Below are 24,730 nucleotides of genomic sequence, written 5' to 3'. Positions count from 1 at the left end.
AAATAAACTATAAGCCAAAATTCATTTTTTAAATTTATTGATAAATTTAATAAATGAATTTTTGGCTTATAATTTAGACGGAGAATATCTCTCTTAAGATACAATCTAAACCCAAATTTAAATTTTTTTAAATTCAATAACTGTCTTTTTATTATTAAAAAAAACTTTTCAATTTCAATTATCATAAATTTCCCATCATCAATTATTATGTCCTTTCATTATCATCCTAAGTCTATTTCCCCATTTTCTTTCATGTATATCCATTTTATTATCCCCTCTTCCCCACAAATGTCTTGTACTTTCCTAATTTACCAAAAAAATATCATAAAAAGCAGGGTCAAACTCAAACAAGCCCAAAAATATCCTAATCCAAACCCATCACACATTTTCCCGCTTAATAACTCAATTAATCCAATTATCCACAACATAATCTCTTTTTCACCATAAATTCAATTTTTCCCGGAAAAACCAAAATTTTCTCGCTCAATTTTCTAAATGGCTCTTCTAATTCACTCCCGGGAGATGCACGTTGCCTCTCAATTCGCACAAAACCCTAACCCTAAACTGAGGAAACACCACAGCTTCAAACCCTACTCAAAATTGAACGCAATTAGGTCAAAGCATGGGGTGAAAATTTCTTGCGAAGTGAAGGATTGTGCAGTTTTGGATTTGGATTCGGGTTTCGATCGGAACGTGAAGCAATACGGTCAGTTTTCGGTTCCGGTGAAGAGTGGTTCGAGGTCAAGCAAAGAGGAAGAGGAAGAAAAACAGAATTACTATGTGAATTTGGGATATGCTATAAGAACTTTGAGGGAGGAGTTCCCTGATCTCTTTTACAAAGAACTTAGCTTTGATATCTATAGGTTTGGATTTTGATTCATATGTTTCATGATTTTGCATAATCACATGCTGTGTTTTTTTAAGTATAGAAAAATAATATGATTTTGCCTATTCTATCCTAATATTTATAATTAGATATTAGGTTCATGTTTCGTATCACGTTAGGTTTGTCATAATCACGGTGAGTTTTACAAAATCACAGTGGCTCACTAAATGGTCAAATTTGTCGTTAAAGGTAGTTATAGTTATGTTATGCTCCTTAATGATAGAAATCAATCTTGTGCTAGGTTTTTGAGAGATTAATTTGGATGATAATTGTATAATATAGGAGTAAATAGACAAATTAATTCTCGAAATTGTAGGCTTTAGTCAAAATAGTCTTTGAATTTTGTGAAATGGCAAATAATATCTGAAATTGTAACGTGTCAGTCAAAATGGTCAATCTATTAGCTTTCGTCGTTAGATGCTTTGATGTGGCATGTTAAATGAACCTTTGGCCTGGTTTTTTTAATGGAGGAAAGTGTAAAACTGGCAAATTTTGCATACATTTATCTTGGTGGCTGGTTGAGTATATTGAAGCCGTGCTTAGTGTAATCCTGCATTATGACTTATGTTACCTTATTTTTGTTTGTCAAGGTTGTTGTATTTGTTTAAGCAATTCTCAATTTGAGTCCTAACTCCTAAGCATTGCATTCAGGAAGAACTTTTGACTAGAATGTATTGAGGCAGATTATTCTATTAGCCAAAATAATAAGAGGACATTTTAATCTTCGAGTTAACAAGATTAGAAGGAAGTTTCTTCTTTCTTCTATAATTTTTACTTATATTTCACAAGAGTTGAAAATCATACACTATCCATCAGTTAAATTAAGCAACTGGTTATTCTCAACCATGAATCATTGCCTAGCATTTTTAAGCCTTCATATACCTTTTCTGATTCAATCAATGTAAGAAATAAGGAGCAGGACTAACTGTTCCCATATCTGGATTGATTTCCAAATTAGAAAACAATAATGGTTTGGGTTTATTGCGGCCGAGGGGAAGAGAGAGGAGGGGGGGCGGGGAGTATGGGAGAATATCATACTGTGAATACATCATATGCTAGCAACTAGAATAGAGATTTGAATACAAACATGATCAGTGAGGTATTTCACGGTCTCCTTGCTTTGTTCAATGCTATAACTCAAATGTCAAATGAAGTCCAACCATATTTTTGTGTGATTAAGTAGTAGCACCCTCATGTTTGGAAGGCAACAGCAGGGGCCAAAATACACTTCTTGAGGCCTTTGTCATTAGACACACATGTTTCTAGAGAGACCTTCAGGCTTGAGCCTCTTTCCACCCTATCCGATATGATATCATATATGTTTTCCCACTAGTTACTGAGAATGGGATAGGTTGTTATGTGCTTGTGTTTAAATAATAAACTCCATAATGTTTTTTCTACTCTGATCTGCTAAATTTGCTGACTATAACATCTTGTTTCATTTTTTTTTTTCAGGGATGATATTGTATTGAAGGATCCCCTGAATACATTTATGGGTATTGAGAATTACAAATCGATTTTCTGGAACCTAAGATTTCATGGCAAGATATTTTTCAAAGCTTTGTGGATAGTCATAAATAGCGTGTGGCAACCTGCTGAGAATGTCATTATGGTTCGCTGGACCGCTCACGGTATCCCACGGGTTCCATGGGAAAGCCGCGGTAGGTTTGATGGGACCTCTGAGTATAAACTTGACAAACAAGGCAAAATTTACGAGCACCGGGTTGACAACATTGCTTTGAATAAACCTCCTCCTAGGTTTAAAGTGATATCCGTGCAAGAATTGATTCAATCTCTTACCTGTCCGTCAACCCCAGGACCAACTTACTTTGAATTATCTTCATCTAATAAGAGAAAGTAAAGATACACATGCTCTTCAAAAAGTTTTGGATCCAATTGTACATATTATATGTTATACATTAAGCTAAGATATCTAGCATCTTGTTTTATATGTATATGATGGTGCCCAGATCTACTGGCACCAGTTATAGGGTCTCATGGTTATATGTAACTAGTTGAGTTTGAAAAGCCTTGTATATATAATGCAATTCCTACTTTAGTCTTTCTTTATCTTCATCTCAGCAATTCATGTACTTCTCATTTTTCAATCCTTGAATCTTACTATATCTAATTTCCTATCCTTTTTAACTTTACATCAGTAATTTGCTTGTATTAAAAAGGATAGGAAATTAGATATACTAATTTGCATGTACACTCTTTAATTTTACGTGTTTTGGATGTTTTTTCTAGCCTAAATTTTCTTAATCGATTATTGTACACTATTTAATTTTCCATGGTCGGAATTTATTTTCGCTTGAATCCAACCAAATCCCTTGTTCAGCAACCATATCTTACAATAAACAACAATGGCTTGACAAAAAAAATTTGCTTGATCTTTTATATATATATATATATATATATATCATTTTTGCTTGATCTTTAATTGTAAATTACTTTGATTTTCCAATCCTCTTATCATTTTTTAATTGGATAGTAGTTATTGACTTTTTGTAATAGGAAGTTGAAGATCGAACTTAGATTGAAATAGGCTTATCATTCGTATTATTCAAAATTGCAATAATGGGAAAATTATACTCCCTCTGCATCAAAAATATTGTTCTTTCGCACTTATATTAAGAAATATAATCTTGTTAAAAGAAATAAGAATTTTACTAAATTATCCTTATAAATTATAAGTTTGTTTTCTTGGAAATAATGCATATAGTAATTATGAGGGTTACAATTGAAAAGTATTACATTAAAAAGTAAAAATGACAATTATACCATTGTCTATCAATTTAAGTTATTATTCTTTTTTTCCTCTTTTGTTTTTCTATTTGATTCTTTGTTTTGATTTTTACCTATATGGTTGGGAAGATTCTTGACCAAGGGTCGGGTGTCAAAAGTTTAAGGATGATATACAAGATGGATCATTTTAGTTAAATTTTTCCTCTGTGTGCTTGAGACTCATGGTAAAATTATTTTGAACTATTGAAAGAAAATATGTTTTTAGTTAAATGTGAAATGAAATTTGTAATGACAAGTTGGTGTGGAGTAAGCAATGAATTAAAAAGAGCAAAGTAAGCACAGTAAAGAGAGCCATGAAAAGTTGGCAATATTAATTACTCTTCCCAAATTTCTGAGGCAAGTGTGTGAATATATTTGTCTGGTTTTTTTTAATCTTTTTAATTGAGCAATAGTATGATTTTCTATGTGTCTTCAAAATTTTGAATAAGTTTCTGTTGTTTCATTGAGCAATAGTATGATTTTCTATGTGTCTATAGTTTTTCGAATTGAGTATTCAAATATGTCATTGATGTAATTTAGATTGAATATCAAATGATAAAGTTTGCTATGTGAGTAAATATACACTTATACCCTCTAATAACTTTTCCCCTCCAACATTTTAACAAAAACAAAATGTAAAATTTTAAATATTTCTTTTATTTAACAAATAAATATTTCCTTTTTTTAACAAATTTTTTGATATTTCATTCTAACACTTTAAAAATATCTGGAATGGAAAGTGAGTTCAAAAGATGTAAAGAACAATCATTTATAATTACATTTATAATTACATGAGTTGAGATCAACTCCATTTGTATATCCTCCTTTTCCTCCATTGGTTGCCTAGATATGTGACATACGGCACAAAGAAAATCAAACGGTTCAGCAATTAATATGTTTTTTTAATTAGAAAACAGAAGAAAATATTTTTCTCTCTCAATGATTCCGTTCTCTCTCTTTTCGATCTGCAATCTTCCACTGTTCTCTCTCTTTTCCATCTGCAATTTTTCAATCCACACTTAAGAAAATCTAGACGACATAGCATGAAGAAATTTCAACAACATTAAAAATTTGCAGCAAGAGAGCAAGAAAAAGACACGGTTACTACGCTGCTAGCTTTTACTTCGATTTGTTCGCCGCCAAAGTTTTGATACCACATGGTTTGCTCGTTGTTCCTCTTCGTCGCACGATGCAGCGCTCACTCTTTCTCTCCATCGCAGCTCGCCGTCATTTTCACCATTATTACCAACTTCAGTTTTAGGACAAACGTGTGCCATGAGCGATTAGGTTTCAACTTTAGGATCGTGTTGTTGTAATAATCAATTGTAGCTGTAATTTTAACTTTCAATTTTAGACTGTAATTTTAGCTTTCAATTTTAGCTTGTAATATTTCTCTTTTGGTTATGTTGAAGATTCTGCATTTTTTTATGCAGAAAAAAAATATTGTACTACTACATTGTTATAATACAGAAAAATTAACAATTGTTATCACAAAGAAGTGAGAAATTGTAACTTGTTATGATAAAGAGAAGTGCCCTGCTGGTTGCCTTATTATTTTCTGTCATTGCAATATTTTTACAGTATTTTTGCGTTTGGTTTTGCTGTGCCAGGTTATTCTGGCTTGTACATATTCTAGTTTCCCTTTGTACGGTGTGTTGATGGCTTTGTGTTGATGGTGTTTTAGCAAATTTCAAAAAAAATAAAATGGTACCGAATGTTTATAATAATGTAAAAGAGGTTATCTTTGACATCTTCAGCAAGGAAGCTAATAAGGAAGTAGCAGGTAGAGTGGTAACAATGATATGGCTGTTATGGAACAATAGAAATCAATGGCTTTGGAATAATGAGAAGAGAGATGCAACACAATTGGGTGTTCAAGCTTTTCATTTGTGGGAAGATTGGTATAAGGTACAAAAGTTTAATAATAATATACCAGATGATGTACAGGAACAACAGTATCATACAAGAATTGATACAAGTTGTATTGAATTGTAATCACTATAAAGCTATTAAGTGTCTAGCTATTGGTTTGCGAAGGGCTGCTGCATATGAGGTTTTGGCCTGGGACAGAGCTTTGTGCGCAAAACTCGGCATTACTTAGTAACAACATTATAAAGTAACAAAAATCTGCATTATAAAGTAACACAAATCTACTACAAAATCGAAACCGATAAAGACGGTGATAGCGAGCGGTGCTGGTACTGACAATTTCACTGTTCACATTCCTTGCTAATCTCCCGGGAAAGAAGAAGAAGAAGAGGTGACAGTGAAATTATTAACATTTTAATGTATAAAATCACTAAGAATGTGAAGAAGAACAAAATATTATAGTGAAACTAATGTATCAAATTATTAACATTTTAATGTATCAAATCACTAATGTATCAATCACCATTTACCGTTAAACTGTGAAAATGACGGCGACGATGGCGAAACGGATAGAGAGGGTGACAGCGAGCGGTGCTGGTACTAACAAAGAGAGGTGATGGCGGAGAATGGTGTTGAGACAGACGGAGAGTTGATTTCAGCGGCGAGTTGCAAGGAGATGACGGCGGTGAATGATTAGCAAGGAATCCTAATAGTGAAATTGTGTAAGGGAAGAAGAAGAAGAAGATGGACGTGATTAGCAAGGAATAAGGAGATGATAGTGGTGAATGATTAGCAAAGAGTTTACATGTTTCTTTCAATTTTTTTCTTTTTTAACCTGAACCGTTGATTTGTTTTATTGCCACATGTCACAGATCTAGGCAACTAATGGAGGAAAAGAAGAATATACTAATGGAACTGATCTCAACTCTAATTGAGTTACATAATAGTATAAACTGTACTTTATTATTCACAAAATTAACACATCATGTAATTGACAATTAAGGTGTATCATTGAAAAGTCTTATCTTGAAAGAGTAAGGAAAATGACATGTTTCACATGCTATTGATGTGTTACATCATACACACTTCACTAAAAAATCTTCTTCACATGTTATTGACAAATGAATAAAGACAAAATTTGCTCACATGAAACAACAACACATTATGAAACTTAAAATACAATTACAACTTCCCAAACAATATCATATCTAAACATTTATTGGTCATTTGCTTTCTCAATCTATTCACTGATAGGTCATTTGATTTGAGATTGAGAAAGCAAAGGACCAATAAATGTTTAGATCTGATATTGTTGGTCTTGTTTGGAAAGGTTACGGTCAATAAAGTATGAGAATATATAGTCAATATTTTTGGAAAGTTGTAATTGTATTTATATTGGTCAATAGTTTTTGTTTGAATTATATTTTAAGTTTCATAATATGTTGTTGTTTCAATAACTTATTTTGTATAAGTTCTGAAATTTCAATTGAATTATTTTGAAGTTACCAGTTCGAATTTTCCATTTACATTGTTCAATAATTATACAACTATAAGTTCGATTGTAGGGGACTATTTCAATTTTGATAATTTCAAAATAATTCAGGTATTTCAAAATGTGAAATTTCTAGAATTCCAACATATTCAAAAATCAAAATAGTCGAAAAACATATTTGTCTTCACCATGCTTATATTTTCGCATCCAAATGTGGCTACAAACTTTGCAACTCATTGCAACCGACTAACCAAAACCTTCTATATGTCTACTCCTTGGTAACACGTCAGATTCATATTTGATTTGTTGTCCATAATGTATTGGTTTAAACCTAAAACATGTATTGATTATGGGAGCTTCTAGGAAGAAGTCACAAAACTCACTTCTTAAAAGAAGTCAGGTCAACTGTCCAATAGGAAGATAGCTGATTCCACATCAGCTTTAGTGTGTTATGAAGGTTTATGGTGAGTCTTTTAATTAAAGTTTTTGTTATTGCAAATCAGTCCCCCTTAAAGTTAATTATAATTTTCTAGTTTACAAATAAAAACAAGTTTTATTTATGAATTAAATTGAATAATAATTTACAAAAATAACAAAGTTTGAATATTTGACAAAATTATTTCTCCAATTGAAAACCCTAAATTCCCAAATTCATCGTGTTCTTCATTTTGAACCGTATTCTCCCTGCTCCTCCTTCTCCTCAATCGAACTCTTTGTTGTCCTCCATCTACCCCATCGTATTCATCTCCTCCATCGTACTGTTCTTTCTCCCTCATCCCCTCTGTCGTATTAATCTTTGTCGTCCATCTCCTCCTTCGTGTTCTTCTTTGTTATGCATCGCTTATCTTCGAGCCTATTGTTCCTCTTCCCCTCGATTTGTAGCAAATTATAGGTTGTTCGTGTTTCTCTGGTTCGAAACAAGAGTTCAACGTCGTCGTTTTCTATCACAGGTAAATTAAATTGATTTTAATTTTAGTTCGACAATAATTACTAAATTGGGGTATTTATACTTAGCCAAAAAACGATTGATTTGGAAATAGGTTCGGTTTTAAAATTGAAGTTGATTTGAATTGTTTGCCACAAAGATGATTTGGTATTAGGGTTGTATTTTTAATTAAATATGATTGAAGTTCTTACCCAGTAACTTATGAAATTGGTGATTAGGGATTGTATGTTCAAATTATCATCATTGAAGATGATTTCAATTGTTACTCAGAAATATCAATTTTGGGTGAAGGGTTTTCTGTTAAATTGAATATGGTTGGAGTTCTTGCCCAGTTAAATCGTATGTTCAAATTATTCAATTGTAGCTGATTTTAATTGTCAGCCACAAAGATCAATTTTGGGATTAGGGTTGGGTTTTAAATTGAATTTGACTGACCTGAAAATTATGTCATTGGTGATTAGGGTTTGTATGTTTCAAATTCTTTACTTATTAATTTGAAACTAAGGAAATTAGATTCAATAGATTAATAAATTGAATGTGTAGTGTCTGATTTGAATTGGGAATTTCACTGTTTGACACTCTATTAATATGCCTATCAATTTGTTAATAAATGAATACATGCAAAGTTTTGTTATTAGGAAATACCTAGTTTTCTCACAATGGTAAATTTGTGATGAATTTCTTAATGTGAAGGAGAGCATATGAATTCTAAAGTTCGTTTTCAAAATAGTAGCAAAAGAGGTATGTTAGAATAAAAGTGAAAAAACGCATGTGTGTGTGTGTGTAACATATAATTTTTAGTTTTGAATTACGTTGGAAACAAGTACATTATGTTTCCATATAATTTTGTATTAAGTATGTTGGAAACTAGTAATGTACAAGTAAATCACAACCAAAGTAACTCAAACATATAAAGCACAACCAAAGTAACTCAAACATATTAAGCACTACCAAAGTAACTCAAACATATAAAACAACCAAAATAATATCCAAAACACTTAAAGAAACTGAAACATCCAAGTGTCAAAACACATTAAAATCCAAAATTAAAGCAACTGAATGAAGTTTGTAAAAGCAACACATTACAACCCAAAATTAAATTATAAATCAAAACAAGCATAATGCCCCAAAGTCTCATGCGTTAACCAACATAGAACACAAATTCAAACTTTAACCAACGCCCTTCTTTTCTTGTGTTGATCATCCCAATTCTTGGTAGCATTTGACACGAGTTCATTCTTCAACACATTATTAGCTGAGAGACAAATAAAAAGAGCTAGCTTCATCCTTGTGGCCGTAACAACCTGAATACAATTATTAAACAGTTAAATAAAAACATAAATATAAGTAGAGGGGACAAGTATAAGAAAAAAACCAAAGTGTGTTTGCTAAACTTACAGCTACGTTTTCATAATCATTCATGTACCCACACTCAATCATCCACTTTGCAACCCACACTCCGCAGTCGTTGCTACAGTCAGTCATTTAAAAGCATTACATTAGTGTGAGAGTCATTGGTAAAGTTGAATTAATTTAAAATATAGTAAGGGTTGATGAGACGTACGATCCGTGTCGCTAGAATGGGAGTCCCTTAGTGTGAGAGTCAAGCGGATCGTCCGTAATCTAATTTTTTTTTTCTTTTCAAAAATTTCAATTTTCAATTGATTAGCTCTACTCTCGAATAAATTTGAATTTCAATTTTTTTAAAGATTAATCGGAGAGTGACTTTTGGCGTATCCGTCGTATTGTTACGGGTACGGCTCTATAACATATGAATTTCAAAAAAATTAAGTACTTCAAAATACAAAACACATTGTCAAATAATTATCAATTGTCATCAAAATACATTGTCAATTTGAACATAGCAGCCGATCAAAATACAAAGACTAAATTGTTTCAAATCAACACCAAATATCATTTCAAACTCCTAACATAAAAGGTGTGGTCATCATAGATGTTGCTTGTATTGAAGAGCAGCCGATCCCCAAGCTTAAATCCGTTGATTCCAACAACTTCCCTCCAACCGCTTGAGATCGTTACCACAAACGGATTCCTTTGATACTCTAGCTCGCACTTGTGCTTTTCTCTAATGTCTCCAATAATGTTTATTTGATCCAACATTGTGTCCCACAAGTACTCCCCCATCTCTTTGGACAATGTCTGCAACAAAGAACATAAACATAATAACCATCAATTTTTCATTTTCTGTTCATATAATTAATTAAAAAAATTAACCATAACATTTTGATCGAGATACCAACCAAAGATTCCACAATTTCAGGATCCTCCGTCATAGTAATTTCGAAGGTAACCGCCTTTCGGAGAGCTCGCGACTTCGTATGCCAAGTAGGAAATTTGTCGGGAGTTATTGGGTGATCTTTAGGAATGATCTGAAACTGGTTATTACATAAATATTTGAAGAAAATTGGATGATGACCTTCAAACTTGGAGTGTGTTCTTAAAGCCGTCCAACCAGCTGTAATTCTAGGGACATCATCATCGTTGTTGAACAATACTCGGAGTCGAAGACCTTTAGAATCAAACAGCTGCCAAACTTGTCTCAACTCAGCTTTGTGATCTTCATAAAAAGTTCTTTCAACCTCTCCCTTGACCTAAAAAGGAAACAAATAAAAAATTTATAACAAAATTGACAATTTTTCTTAAACAAATTGACAATTTTCCTTAAGCAAATTGACAATTTTCCTTAAAATAATCGACAGCACTAATAAAGTTAGATTCATATTTTTTACTCAGATAGCAAAAAAACTACGATGCTCTGTTTTCTTAACTCAAACTCAAACTGAACAAAACTAAAGAAATCGAACCACAAAACTTACCTCTCCTCTAACATGAACCGTAAAAAAATAACCCCTTGCTGGTTTTTGAAGAATATCACCAACAGTTTCCACCATTTTTTGCTATCTGAGATGGAAGGAGATGAAGTTTGAGATGGATAAAAATGGCGTCTGGGAGATGAAGTGTGAGACTCAACACTGGCGTGTGGGAGATGAAGTTTGATATGGAAAATGGCGTGTGGGAGTAGATGAATGAACTTAATTGTTCTGTCTTGGTAGAAGAAAGGAAAAGATTTCGGTAAACACAATTCGTTTACCAAGGTTAGCAATGATGATATTGGGGAGGGAAATTAATTTGGGGGTTATTGAAGTGAAAAGACAGAAACCTGTCTAGTTGAGATTAACGAGTGAAAAGTTGTGAATTGAATTGTTTAGTTGGTTTGAAGTTTTCAAAAGTCACGCGTGATCCAGTAAACGTTTTGGATGGTTGGATCTACAGAGTGTGTCATCCGATGGTTGATGTTAAATGGATGACTTTCTGACTTACATACTAACCACCGTCCGATTAAAACGCGTTTTAAATGGAACGCTGGATGATGTAAACGCCTGGGCAAAGGCTGCATCGGATAAATGACACGATTTTACTTATTTCTTTTTGTTAGTCAGTTTTTTTTTGTTAGGGTTGCGGTCTATAACTCACGGCGTCTTCGTCCACAATCTCAACTTTTATTTTTTATTTTTCTCAAAAATTTAACTTCTCATTTTATTAGCTATGCTCTTGAATAAATTTGAATTTAAGTTTGTCGGAGAAGGAACTTAGTGTCTCCGTCATATTGTTAGGATTGCGGTCTATAACTCACAGCGTCTTCGTCCATAATCTCAACTTTTATTTTTTATTTTTCCTCAAAAATTTAACTTCTCATTTTATTAGCTCTACTCTCTACTAAATTTGAATTCAAATTTTATAAAGATTGTCGGAGAAGGAACTTAGTGTCTCCGTCGTATTGTTAGGGTTGCGGTCTATAACTCACGGCGTCTTCGTCCACAATCTCAACTTTTATTTTTTTTTCCTAAAAAATTTAACTTCTCATTTTATTAGCTCTACTCTCGAATAAATTTGAATTCAAATTTTATAAAGATTGTCGGAGAAGGAACTTAGTGTCTCTGTCGTATTGTTAGGGTTGCGGTCTATAACTCACGGCGTCTTCGTCCATAATCTCAACTTTTATTTTTCTTTCCAACACTTTTTTACTTCTCATTTTATTAGCTCTACTCTCGAATAAATTTGAATTCAAATTTTATAAAGATTGTCGGAGAAGGAACTTAGTGTCTCCGTCGTATTGTTAGGGTTGCGGTCTATAACTCACGGCGTCTTCGTCCACAATCTCAACTTTTATTTATTTTTTCCTCAAAAATTTAACTTCTCATTTTATTAGCTCTACTCTCGAATAAATTTGAATTCAAATTTTATAAAGATTGTCGGAGAAGGAACTTAGTGTCTCCGTCGTATTGTTAGGGTTGCGGTCTATAACTCACGGCGTCTTCGTCCATAATCTCAACTTTTATTTTTTTTTCCAACACTTTTTTACTTCTCATTTTATTAGCTCTACTCTCTAATACATTTGAATTCAAATTTTATAAAGATTGTCGGAGAAGGAACTTAGTGTCTCTGTCGTATTGTTAGGGTTGCGGTCTATAACTCACGGCTTCTTCGTCCATAATCTCAACTTTTTTTCCTCAAAAATTTAACTTCTCATTTTATTAGCTCTACTCTCTAATAAATTTGAATTCAAATTTTATAAAGATTGTCGGAGAAGGAACTTAGTGTCTCTGTTGTATTTATTTAATGAAAATTGTCAGTTTATCTATCTACTGCATTCAACTTTGACACGGTTTGCATTCATTTTAATCACGACCGCTGGATTAAATTGGATGTCTGCGATTTAGCATCATCATATTAAATCGCAACCACTCATATATATCCTACGGGTGATACTTGAAATTCTCTAAGGCATATGAGGTACGAAATCTGAATCCCTAATAATGTAGACATTATTATATATAAAGGAGTTAATTCAGTCTCTCTTCACACAAACCCTAAATTCCCAATTTTTATCATCTTTCATAACAACCACTCACCTTCAACCTCCAACCCCATAATGCTCCGAGACTGATAATCACTCTAGGTCGAACTTAATCTAGGGTTTTTTACGTGGATAAAATAAAAAAAGTTAAGTTTCGGGACATATAAATTTGAGAGTGTATAATGCTCCGACACTCATTGTAACGCCTCGAATTCTAGTTACAAATATTTTAGCCATATTTGATTTATCAAGTGATGTCTAATTTTGTGCTAATGTGTATTTGTTTATTTTAAATTAATTTTTTTTTGCATGTTAAGTGTGTCTATATGTCTTGGGTAATTATTGGAGTTGAGATTAAATTAGATAATAATAGTTTAATTTGGGAATTTCACACTAACCTAATTGGAGGGTATATAAAGGATAAGTTGGTAAGGGTTATGTAACATTCCAACTTTAAGTAAGACAAGAAATATTAATTAGAGGTGATTATTGAAAACAAGTGAGTAAAGCTATCACATAAGTAAGATACCATGTGTAATGAGAACCACATATTATTACTTAAAAACAAAGAAAGAACCAAAGTGAGACCCACACTCTCATTATAAGCCATATGATTCATTTTTCACTTCCTGAGATATGAAGTCAGAAAGCTAAACTTTCCTTCTTCTTCACACGCCGACTAGCACCAACCTATTCATTCTTTCATCAACCACTCCCACTCATTCTTAGCTCTAAATCCACTTGCAATTTCACCTACATGATGGAAGGTACCTTAGGAAGAACAAAGAGGAGAGGAAAAACTTGGGAACTTGAAGATTAATCATTATTTCTCCGTTTTTGCTAAGGTAAGAGGTTAGAATCATAATCATTAGAGATATGTTAAGGAGAGGGGAGAAGTGATTCTTCTCCGGCCCCAAATTCTCTTTATCTCTAGGTGGGGGTTTGTAAGGGTTTATGGGAATTTGTTTAAATTCAAGTTTTATGAATTGTTGCATGATTGTAAATGTTTATCCATGCTTGAATGATGTTTTGCTATGGCAAAAATGATTCCTTTGTATGTTGATTGTTGTCTTTGATAAATTTGTGGGTTTATGTAAAATGATGAGAATCCATGAATTAATGGGTTGTTTTTGATGATTTAAGTTGATTTAAGTTGTTTTAATCATGTTATAAGTGTGGTAATTGTTTGACATGAATTTCTGGGCTTAAATAAGTGATTTTCGAGGCTTATAAGTGCTTTTGGAGCCAAATCCGAGCCAAAAACACGTTTCTGCAGAATTCTGCAGCATGAATAGTGGTTTCAATTGTTAAAGAAATTCAATTCAATAAGGGGGAGAAGATGAAGATGAAACTACACAACGAAAGGAAGACATCAAAAATGTTTAAGAATTTGTTGTTTTGTTCTTGGATTATTATCTTTGTTTATGTTAAAATGTTTACTTAATTAATTTAACTAATTTTGTTTGAAATTTTTAATTTCCCAAATATTGTTGGATTGTTTTCTTTTCTCTATTTGTTCCAACAGTGATAATCTTCTTTTTTTTTTTTATTTAATTTTTACAAGTTTTGGTTTGTAAAATCGAAGTTTAAAATTCAATGAATGTGGACTAAAGAAGTGAACATTAGGGATAAGGAATGAGATTGGTTAGAGTGATTATAGGGTTGTGGAGTGATTATAGCGTTTTTCAACTTCCCAAACTTAATAAATCTGAAAAAGTATACCTATTATTTGAGCTTATCAATACAATACCATCACTAACTGTTAACCAATTAATTTAGACATAGGGGCATGGAATTGGGGTTTACGCAAAATCAGATGTTTACTTATTTATTGAGCTTATCAACTTCCAAAAAAGTAGTGAAATTGGAGTTTACTCAAAATCAAATGTTTACTTATTTGAAAACTAAGTGAACTACGACTATTCTGACTCTTAATGGAGTTGTTTCGATTTTCACCAAAACGGTTCTTTTTCCATAACATGGTCTTCTTTTTTTTTGACATAACAATGAATAATCGATGAAGCAAGTTAACAACATAGATATATCAGGCCAAATAAGGTAGAGATTAACTGATTGCATTCAAAATACCACATTGCATTCAAAATATATTGACAAACACATATGTGTTTTTCAACTGATGTCTGACTACTAATAAAAGTAGCATTTTTACACTTAATATTCAACAACTACATAATTAAACATAAAGCAGAAATAAACACATCAACCGAACTTCGATTCATCCGAACATCAAGTGAAGCAATTAACGAGTCTTCTAACGTATCAATGAAACAACAATTAGGTTGTAAGGCGGATTCATAGAAAAGTGGAGGATGTCACCAACTTTTGGCTTGTGCAAATCAACATAGTCATACCAACCATCACCAATGTATCTCTGCAACGAGCGTCCGGGATTTAAAATAGCACATTCATAAGTACGCTTCGTCTGCGCAGATCGCAGGTAAATCTCGGTCTTCTCTAATAGAGCATGCTTCACAACCCAGCTAGGTATATGCTGTAACAAATAGGATAAATTCAACATTATCAATCACTAAAACAAAGTCAATAATAGTTAATACATTATTTTAGTTACTGGTGTTAAACTAAAACAAATTCAATAACAGTTAAACTAATACCAGTGTTTGTTTTTTTCTCAATTTCTGCATAGCTTTAGTTACTGGTGTTATCCATTCCACCTTTTCTTTTCTAACCCTGACCACCTTAGGAGCAACATTCTGAACAGCCGTCTTATCAACCCTATTAGCACCGTTGTTATCAACCGTCTTATCAACCCTCTTAGCACCGTTGTTATCAGCCTTCTTATCAACCCTCCTAGAAACCCTCTTAGCAAACCCCTTAGCAACATTGTCACCTTCATCGTCTGAACTTATCCATATTGCGTCAAAAGGTTCTGTCTTAACTGGTACCACGCCTATTGTCCTAAATCAACAAAAGGAAACAACAACATCATGTAATAGTTCATAGATCAATAAACGAACAAAAAACAAACCTAATATGGAAGCAATAAACATCAACAACTCAGATAACAACAACATCCTCTACAACAAAGACAAAATTTGGTAAATCAACGGACCATCAACGTTTCAGATCTTGTTGTATGAAAAAATATAAAATTTCTGTTTAAAAAATACTTTTTTTTTACTCTTTTTATCAAAAAATTACATGCATATCTTATTGAAGACATTTACAGGGTAACTTATTCAAAACTAACTCCTATAAAACGATAACAAATCAAAATAACACTTAAATCCTAAAAACATGCGATGAAAAGATATTAAAAACAGTAGCAATGAAACAAACGACAACGAATAACACAAACTCATGTTGTCGATCAAAAGCGAAAGCGAATAACAGTGGAAATGACCAACCTTTGCTTCGATGAGGACGCCATTCGTTACTCTGGTTGCTCCGATCTTCCGTTTTGGACACTTAGAAGAGAAGGGTAAGGGTTTCGTTGTCGTTTGTTGGAGAAGGGAAAAGTGAATATCTTTCGTTTCATTTTAAGTACCAACACACAAAGGGAAAATCTTTTGGTTTCCACCCAAATGTGGTGTGGTTATGGTATCCGTTCAAAAGAAAACTTTTGGTTTCCACGCACGTGTGTGTTTGTATTTATTTAATTTTTAAAATTTTTACTCCTTACGGTCTAAGAAAAGTCCACCGACAATAACGCACGAGTTAAATTCGAGCGAGGTGGAATATTTAGTTTATTTCATTTTAATGTGCAAATCATTTCATTTGATTGAGTATATGTCGTAGTGTTGAGAGAATAGGTCCGACAGTAGCTCGGGTGAATCAGATCATAACCACATTTAGAAAAGTCTTCCGCAATAACGCACGAGTTAAATTCGAGCGAGGTGGAATATTTAGTTTATTTCGTTTTAATGTGCAAATCATTTCATTAGATTGAGTATATGTCGTATTGTTGAGAGAATAGGTCCGACAGTAGCTCGGGTGAATCAGATCATAACCACATTTAGAAAAGTCTTCCGACAATAACGCACGAGTTAAATTCGAGCGAGGTGGAATATTTAGTTTATTTCGTTTTAATGTGCCAATCATTTCATTCGATTGAGTATATCTCGTATTGTTGAGAGAATAGGTCCGACAGTAGCTCGAGTGAATCGGATCATAACCACATTTAGAAAAGTCTTCCGACAATAACGCACGAGTTAAATTCGAGCGAGGTGGAATATTTAGTTTATTTCGTTTTAATGTGCAAATCATTTCATTCGATTGAGTATATGTCGTATTGTTGAGAGAATAGGTCCGACAGTAGCTCGGGTGAATCGGATCATAACCACATTTAGAAAAGTCTTCCGACAATAACGCACGAGTTAAATTCGAGCGAGGTGGAATATTTAATTTATTTCGTTTTAATGTGCCAATCATTTCATTTGATTGAGTATATGTCGTATTGTTGAGAGAATAGGTCCGACAGTAGATCGAGTGAATCGGATCATAACCACATTTAGAAAAGTCCACCGACAATAACGCACGAGTTAAATTCGATCGAGGTGGAATATTTAGTTTATTTCATTTTAATGTGCAAATCATTTCATTCCATTGAGTATATGTCGTAGTGTTGAGAGAATAGGTCCTACAGTAGCTCGGGTGAATCAGATCATAACCACATTTAGAAAAGTCTTCCAACAATAACGCACGAGTTAAATTCGAGCGAGGTGGAATATTTAGTTTATTTCATTTTAATGTGCAAATCATTTCATTCGATTGAGTATATGTCGTATTGTTGAGAGAATAGGTCCGACAGTAGCTCGGGTGAATCGGATCATAACCACATTTAGAAAAGTCCACCGACAATAACGCACGAGTTAAATTTTGAGCGAGGTGGAATATTTAGTTTATTTCGTTTTAATGTGCAAATCATTTCATTCGATTGAGTATATGTCGTATTGTTGAGAGAATAGGTCCGACAGTAGATCGGGTGAATCAGATCATAACCACATTTAGAAAAGTTCACCGACAATAACGCACGAGTTAAATTTGAGCGAGGTGGAATATTTAGTTTATTTCATTTTAATGTGCAAATCATTTCATTCCATTGAGTATATGTCGTAGTGTTGAGAGAATAGTTCCGACAGTAGCTCGGGTGAATCGGATCATAACCACATTTAGAAAAGTCTTCCGACAATAACGCACGAGTTAAATTCGAGTGAGATGGAATATTTAGTTTATTTCATTTTAATGTGCGAATCATTTCATTCGATTGAGTATATGTCGTATTGTTGAGAGATTAGGTCCGACAGTAGCTCGGGTGAATCAGATCATAACCACATTTAGAAAAGTCTTCCGACAATAACGCACGAGTCAAATCATTTTATTTTAAAATGACTTTATCTTTCGTCCTTTTATTTAATTTAATGTAATTTAAATGTGTTATAGAAACTAAATATATGTCTAATTTTTTTGAAACATGATCTAAGTTTATAAATATATAACTACAGAGTGAAACATTTACAAATGAAATTGTCACAGTCTAGCGGATATGTTGATAGTCCATAATGTTGAGGTCCCTGGTTTGAACCTTCTCCGTTCCACCTTTTTTTCTTATTTTATTTCCAAACCAGTTAACAGTTAAAAATAAATTTAAAAATGTAGCAAACAAGATTCGAACTCACGTCCTACTTGCAATATGAAACGCATTAAACCACTGCCACGCTTCAAAACCATTTGCATTATTATGCATTATGAATCTTAAATTATTATCACATTCGACCTTCAGTTTTATAAAATTTGCATCAATGTCTACCTTTCAACCATCAATATAAGCTTGAATCGGTGTTCATATTCAGTAATCAATATGAACTTGCATCAATTTCTCAAACTTTAAAAAAACTTGTATACATTAAATTTATCAAACATCAAATCCCAAACTTAAATATTGTTTCAATATCTCCACATATAATTATCCACAAACATTACAACCAAAATCATCCATAAACATTACCTAACTATTACCAAAATACATTCAAATCTACTCAAAATAGTCAATCATTCTTAGCAGATTTCATAACATGTTGTAGCAGACCATAGCATGAACTTTGACCAACATTCGTTCCATGTTGCATTCCTTGTTGCAGTCCATACATTGGGTATATGGGTTGTAGGTGCATCGGTTGAATCATCGGATGTACCATAGACATCATATGATACAGTTGTTGATTCATATTTCTGCTTGTGCTCGGTAATTCCATATGTGCAGGTGTCGTAACATTAGCAGCACGGTATCTCGGCGGATACGAAGTTTTGTTTTGCACACTTCTTTCACCATTGCAAGCTGCTTTTCTTTTCCTTTTCTGAAAAATCAACATAATATAATTACGCAATATTTAAACCAAAACCAAATCAGCAATTTGGCTTTCAGAATATAATAACCAGATAATAAAAAATACAAATATAATACCTCAGCAATTTGGCTTACAGAATCAGAAATCGACACCGAGTACAAATCGACATTTGGTTCTGCCGCTTGTTCTGTCGTTTGTTGTGTACCCTGCAAATTTAACAATATCAATTATAATGCTCGATAACCAGTAAAACATTATATAAAACTAACAAACAAATAATGATTTATTAAAATTACCTAACATCTCTTCGAATTAGGAGTTGTATTTTTGGCATTTGAACAGCGCCTGGGAGATTTTGCAACATTCTTCTTTTTCTTTGGAGCACCTTTACTTTTAACCATAACTGGATCGCCTACTACTGACTTTTGTGTACCGATTGCATCATCATCTTTACTGCAATACTTTTTTTCAGCTGCATCAGGTCTTCCATTATTTGTGCATAAACACCATCTTTTTTTGAAGCTTCTTTGCAGAACTCTGTTAAAACCATACAATATGAACCAAAACAAGCTTCGGCAATCATATTCAAATCAACATTATCATTACAATTGCTGCTGTTCAAAAACTGAATTTTTGCATCCTTGGTCCATCGCGTCAAAACCAAATTGCTTGGAATACGATCAACGTGTTCTTCCTTCATTACGTAAAAAATATGAGAACACGGAATGCCACGGGACTCAAACCTCTTACATGAACACTTAAATGTCGAACCATCATAAACAACACTTCTTTCATAACCATCCTTACAAAATTTTGTCAATCTATAAGTCTTCCTACCCCCGACTTCACTTTTATCCCTAACTATCAATTCACCGGCTTTCAATATTTCATGTCTAACTTCTTTGAAAAGCTTCGCCGTATATATTTTACCGGCATGACTCTCAATCACAGGCAGTTGCGTCGACAACACAGGATCTATTGACGATGGTTTAAAATCAGCAACCAACTCATTATTTCTATAATCTCTCGTAGCCTGATCAAAGTTGTTCATAAATTCAAAAATGCATCCTTGCTTCCTGACATAACTCTTAATTATTGCATTAATAGCTTCGTACTGCGACATAGTTCTTATACGTCCAAAAAAGTTATCTCGTAGATATGCAGTAGCCCACAGTGACCTATTCTCGTACGTTTTGACTACCCATGGATGTCCTTGCACTCCATTTTCTTTAATCATTTGTGACCAATACTCTTCAAATTCATCTATTGTAAAATTTGAGTACATGACCTTTGAAAAACCGTCCAAAAAATTATTTCTGTTCTTCACATTCTCACTTGCATTCTTATTCAAATGCCAAGTACATAACCTATGGTTAGCATCGGGAAATATCTGTTTTATGGCCTCTCTCATTGCCCCATCCCCATTTGTTACCACCGCTTTTGGTTGTTTACCTTCCATGCATTCTAGGAAACACCTCAACACCCACTTATACGTCTCCGTCATTTCATCTGACACCAATGCAGCACCAAAAATTACTGTTTGAGAGTGGTGGTTACACCCTGAAAATACAACCAACAGATAGTTGTAAGTCGTGTCAAATGCAAGCACATCACCAAAACAAAAATAGTCAGTCCTACTAATCCAATCAGCCCAAAAAAGTCTTCATTCTTCCATTAATGTTGTCTACAGCATACTCAGCATAAAGCATGAGATCACTAGACGACTTTATATTCAGATAGTTTAAAGATGTCACCATCTTTATCAAAATAGTTGTACAAATATTTCTTTGTAAAACCAACATCAGCATATCCACCCTTCTATGCTACCATGTACCCCATTATATGACATGTTCTAATGCCATGTTTCTGAAGACCATCCACCTGAGCCTTATCCTAACTAAGTGTCTCTTCTCTCTTACACCGTGTTTGTTGTATACAAACTACTTTATTTTTATTACTTTATTACCTTCACTACCTCTTACCCTAGTATCACCTTTCCTAACAGCAAAACCATTATATTTACCATAACGGTAATAAAAGTCATAAGCTTCATTAAGAGTGGCAAATTCCATAGAACGAATTTCTTCAACAGTTATGGTATCAAACCTTATATGGCTATTGTCACAAAACAAAACTCAGCATCAATTACAAAACAACCATATTACCTAAACACTAAAATCAAAGGTCTCTAACCTAATTCACAAATTAATTTATGAACAAAGGTATCTAACTTCGTTCAACAATGGTAGACGAGCAACTGGTGAACGATAGAATCTAAGATAAATGAGGTTGGGTGGTGAGAGAATAAGATGTTGATGAACGATGAAACGACAAAGTTGAAGAAATCACTTCGTTCAACAATGGTGGACAAAAAACAAAGAGGTTGGCTGGTGAATGGAGAAATACGAATAATGAAACAAAAGATATGATTTGATTATTTGATTATTTGGGAATTATGATTATTTGATTAATAAAACAATATTAAGTTTGGGGTAATTTTGTAAGTTTTAATTTGTTAGGGACTTATTTGCAACAAGAAGATGTATGGTAAGCCTTCTACACCATATAATCCTATGTGGCAATTGACTAATTCAACTGTTTCATTAATTGGATTAATTGGACACAGTGGCGACTTCTTTTAAGAAGTGAGTTTTTTGACTTCTTCCTAGAATTTTCCATTGATTATACATACTCTGGGGTATTAGTAATGGAACAATGCGTTAGTATTTGATCTTAAACAAAAACTATATATTAAACAACGAAAATTGCATCAAACCAGTTATATGCAAACATCCAAAAACAAGCCTTCATTAATACAAACATAGAACAATTTATTTCAGAAGATGCTTTTGGAGCCCAGAGATTATCAGAGGCTTCAACAAAAGCAACTTTCAAATCTCCGTTCTTAATGACAATCATCAGGCTCAAACATTCTGATGAAATTTCAAAGTAAAAATTATAGGATAAACATTAAACTCAATATGAAATGGCCTCAGAGGTAGTGACAATTAGAGCATATATCATCAAGTAACACTTCTGGTAATACGTGCAATGAATACATCACTGGCCAAATCATTACTTACTAAATTTTCTGAAAATTTCTCAAAACTGGTAAATCAACAATTCAATTTGGATAATCAAAGTTGCATAAGAATAGAGAGATTTCACATTAAATTAAAACCAAAGTATGTTCAAAACACAATCAAATTTTTCTTTAAGAAATCAATTTTTTAAAACAATATGCATCAGAGAGTTTTCCCATTAGACAAATCAACATTCTCCTTTCGAAGTGCTGAGTCCCTGTCTAGCGTATCATCATTTGCACATAAAAGTTTAAATTCAAAGTTGGAACACAAAAATATTGATTAGAACATAAACAACTTTACAACAGTTTATTAAAAAAAAGCGATTTTGTAACATATTATGCATCAGAGAGATTCCCATCGACAAATCATCATTTTCTCTAATTAGGAGATCTGATGTCCCTGTCTAATTTATCGTCACTTGCAAAATTGAATATGATGGCACTAACCCAAAAACAACAAACATTTTAACATACCTAAACCATATAAACAACCGAAAGAAAAACATCATTAAAAACATAAGAATCAGAAGCAAATTATGGTTTAAAAGAATCAATTATGCATCAGAGAGATTCCCACGACAAATCATCATTTTCTCTAATTAGGAGATCGGATGTCCCTGTCTAGATTATCATCATTTGCATTGTAAAATCATAGTACAAAACAAAAAATAACTAAACAAAGTGTCATGGGATTTCGATTAGGAATAAAAAAACACGTAACTAACAATCATAAAAAGTACTAACAAAACCTAAATGAAAAATTGAATTTCTGAAGTGTAAAATCGGTGCCTCAGAGTTAAATTGTATTCATAGAAATAAATCTCAAAGTATATTTAATAACACCATCATAGACACACGATAATTGAAACATGATTGAGAGTAAAAAACAACATAGTTTCATACTTGAAAAAATGAATTTGATATCATACAATACAATAATTAAAAATATAGCCAAGGGTTCAAGATGCACCAAAACTAAAAATATTTGGACATCCTACGATTCGGCAATTAATTATGCGAAGGATATTGAAATCAATGGTTAGAGTGGCCTCTTATAAGAGTAACTTGCCTCTCTGCTGGGATCTTCGCATTCGTAATAACAACATATTCATACATTGACAGTTTAAATCTATTTTAAACACCCATCAAATGTAAAAATTACGCAAAATAAAATTAAACTGTCAGTGCATGAATATGAATCTCAAAATAATATATACGAAATCAAAATCAAAAGTTGAACAAGCTATACGGAAACCTGGTCAGTAATAAGATTTCAAACTCGATTTAATTTTCGAAGGCAAACTTGAATAAACAACGCACTGATTTATGCGTTTCCTCCATAGGAACCTTCGATTTTAAGTTAAAAAGATAGGAAAAAAAAAAAGGTGTTTGATGATTATGCTCAGTGAATACGAACCAAAAACAAAGGGATCATGTTGCTGAATTATCAGCAATCAATTAAAATTTCCTTTGTTTGTTTCTCTTCATCGCAAATTATTTGATTGCAAAAAATATTTTTTGGTTAAACAAAGAAAAATAAAATTGATGAAATTGAAGAATGAAGGTTGTGTGTGTGAATGAAGCTGCGGCTATAACCCTTATAACCACAAGCTTATGAATTATTGTTACAGCAAGCTGCTTTATATAGTGCATATAGTGCACTCTGATTTGTGTCTCTAATGCTAAACCTAACGGCCCAATTGGCTTTAGTCCGGGCGAAGCCAACGGCCCAGATTGTATATTTTTATTTTCATAAAAACAATATCTCTTACTAACTTTTTTTTTTTTTTTTAACATATATTAATAAACAATCTTTCCAGTATAAGGTATACTGAGAACAAAAAAAATATTTCTTACTAACTAATTTAATTCATGGGATAAATAGTGACTAGAAATTCCACCGGAACCAACATAGTGTTGCACAAGTGATAGATATTTGGGTCACTTAACCATTTGGTCTTGAGTTCGATCCCTGGCCGGTGCATATGGAGCAGAATTTGTTGGGAGAGGTCAACCCCTAAAATGAATCTCGGTTACCTAGTATTAGTCTCTGCAGTTGGGCGCAGAGATACCCTTTGGTTTACTAGAAAGAAAAAAAAATTCCACCGTTAAGATGATGATATCAGTTTCTGCATTTGCGCGCGGAGATACCTTTGGTTTACCACAACAAAAAAAAAAAAGAAAAAGAAATTCCACCATTAAGATGGATAAATGAGATGTTCAGGCTTCGAGTTTCAGTCCCTGCACATAAAATATGCAATTTTTTTTTTAAATCGGGTATCATCTGCATGCAAATGCAGAGACTAATCCCTCGAGTCTTGTGAGACTCAAATAGATGACAAACTCTCCGAATTTTAACACTACTGCATGCGCAAGTTAAAAAGAACGGTGCCATCTTATCTAAGTGATATTGAGTTGCAATATCCCAAGTTAAGCTCATGGGAGAAATCACATGTAACA

The 24,730-nt window shown here is 33.0% G+C and overlaps 2 protein-coding genes and 5 non-coding genes across 7 annotated transcripts; 1 reads left to right on the top strand and 6 right to left on the bottom strand.

Moving 5' to 3' along the window:
* The first annotated feature begins 305 nt into the window (after positions 1-305).
* LOC123887088 lies at positions 306-2,967 on the top strand. The gene is made up of 2 exons (XM_045936369.1): positions 306-863; positions 2,342-2,967. Exons 1-2 carry the CDS (start codon positions 496-498, stop codon positions 2,745-2,747), a joined length of 774 nt encoding a protein of 257 aa, XP_045792325.1. The 5' UTR covers positions 306-495; the 3' UTR covers positions 2,748-2,967.
* A 16,334-nt stretch (positions 2,968-19,301) lies between these two features.
* Positions 19,302-23,886, bottom strand: LOC123887075 (protein FAR1-RELATED SEQUENCE 7-like). The gene is made up of 2 exons (XM_045936354.1): positions 19,482-23,886; positions 19,302-19,391 (listed from the first exon to the last, which is right to left on the bottom strand). Exon 1 carries the CDS (start codon positions 20,687-20,689, stop codon positions 19,601-19,603), a length of 1,089 nt encoding a protein of 362 aa, XP_045792310.1. The 5' UTR covers positions 20,690-23,886; the 3' UTR covers positions 19,302-19,391; positions 19,482-19,600.
* Positions 22,425-22,511, bottom strand: LOC123887833. The gene has a single exon (XR_006801825.1). It is a non-coding gene; the product is annotated as a small nucleolar RNA R44/J54/Z268 family (small nucleolar RNA).
* On the bottom strand, positions 22,608-22,696 carry LOC123887828. The gene has a single exon (XR_006801820.1). It is a non-coding gene; the product is annotated as a small nucleolar RNA R44/J54/Z268 family (small nucleolar RNA).
* Positions 22,826-22,913, bottom strand: LOC123887829. Its single transcript, XR_006801821.1, has one exon. It is a non-coding gene; the product is annotated as a small nucleolar RNA R44/J54/Z268 family (small nucleolar RNA).
* LOC123887827 lies at positions 23,053-23,128 on the bottom strand. Its single transcript, XR_006801819.1, has one exon. It is a non-coding gene; the product is annotated as a small nucleolar RNA Z267 (small nucleolar RNA).
* On the bottom strand, positions 23,212-23,361 carry LOC123887879. The gene has a single exon (XR_006801868.1). It is a non-coding gene; the product is annotated as a small nucleolar RNA snoR145 (small nucleolar RNA).
* Positions 23,887-24,730: the final 844 nt, after the last annotated feature.

Source organism: Trifolium pratense, linkage group LG5 (assembly GCF_020283565.1).
Source record: "Trifolium pratense cultivar HEN17-A07 linkage group LG5, ARS_RC_1.1, whole genome shotgun sequence".
In the NCBI taxonomy this organism is placed as follows: Eukaryota; Viridiplantae; Streptophyta; class Magnoliopsida; order Fabales; family Fabaceae; genus Trifolium; species Trifolium pratense.
This window is presented reverse-complemented; position numbering and strand designations above follow the sequence as displayed.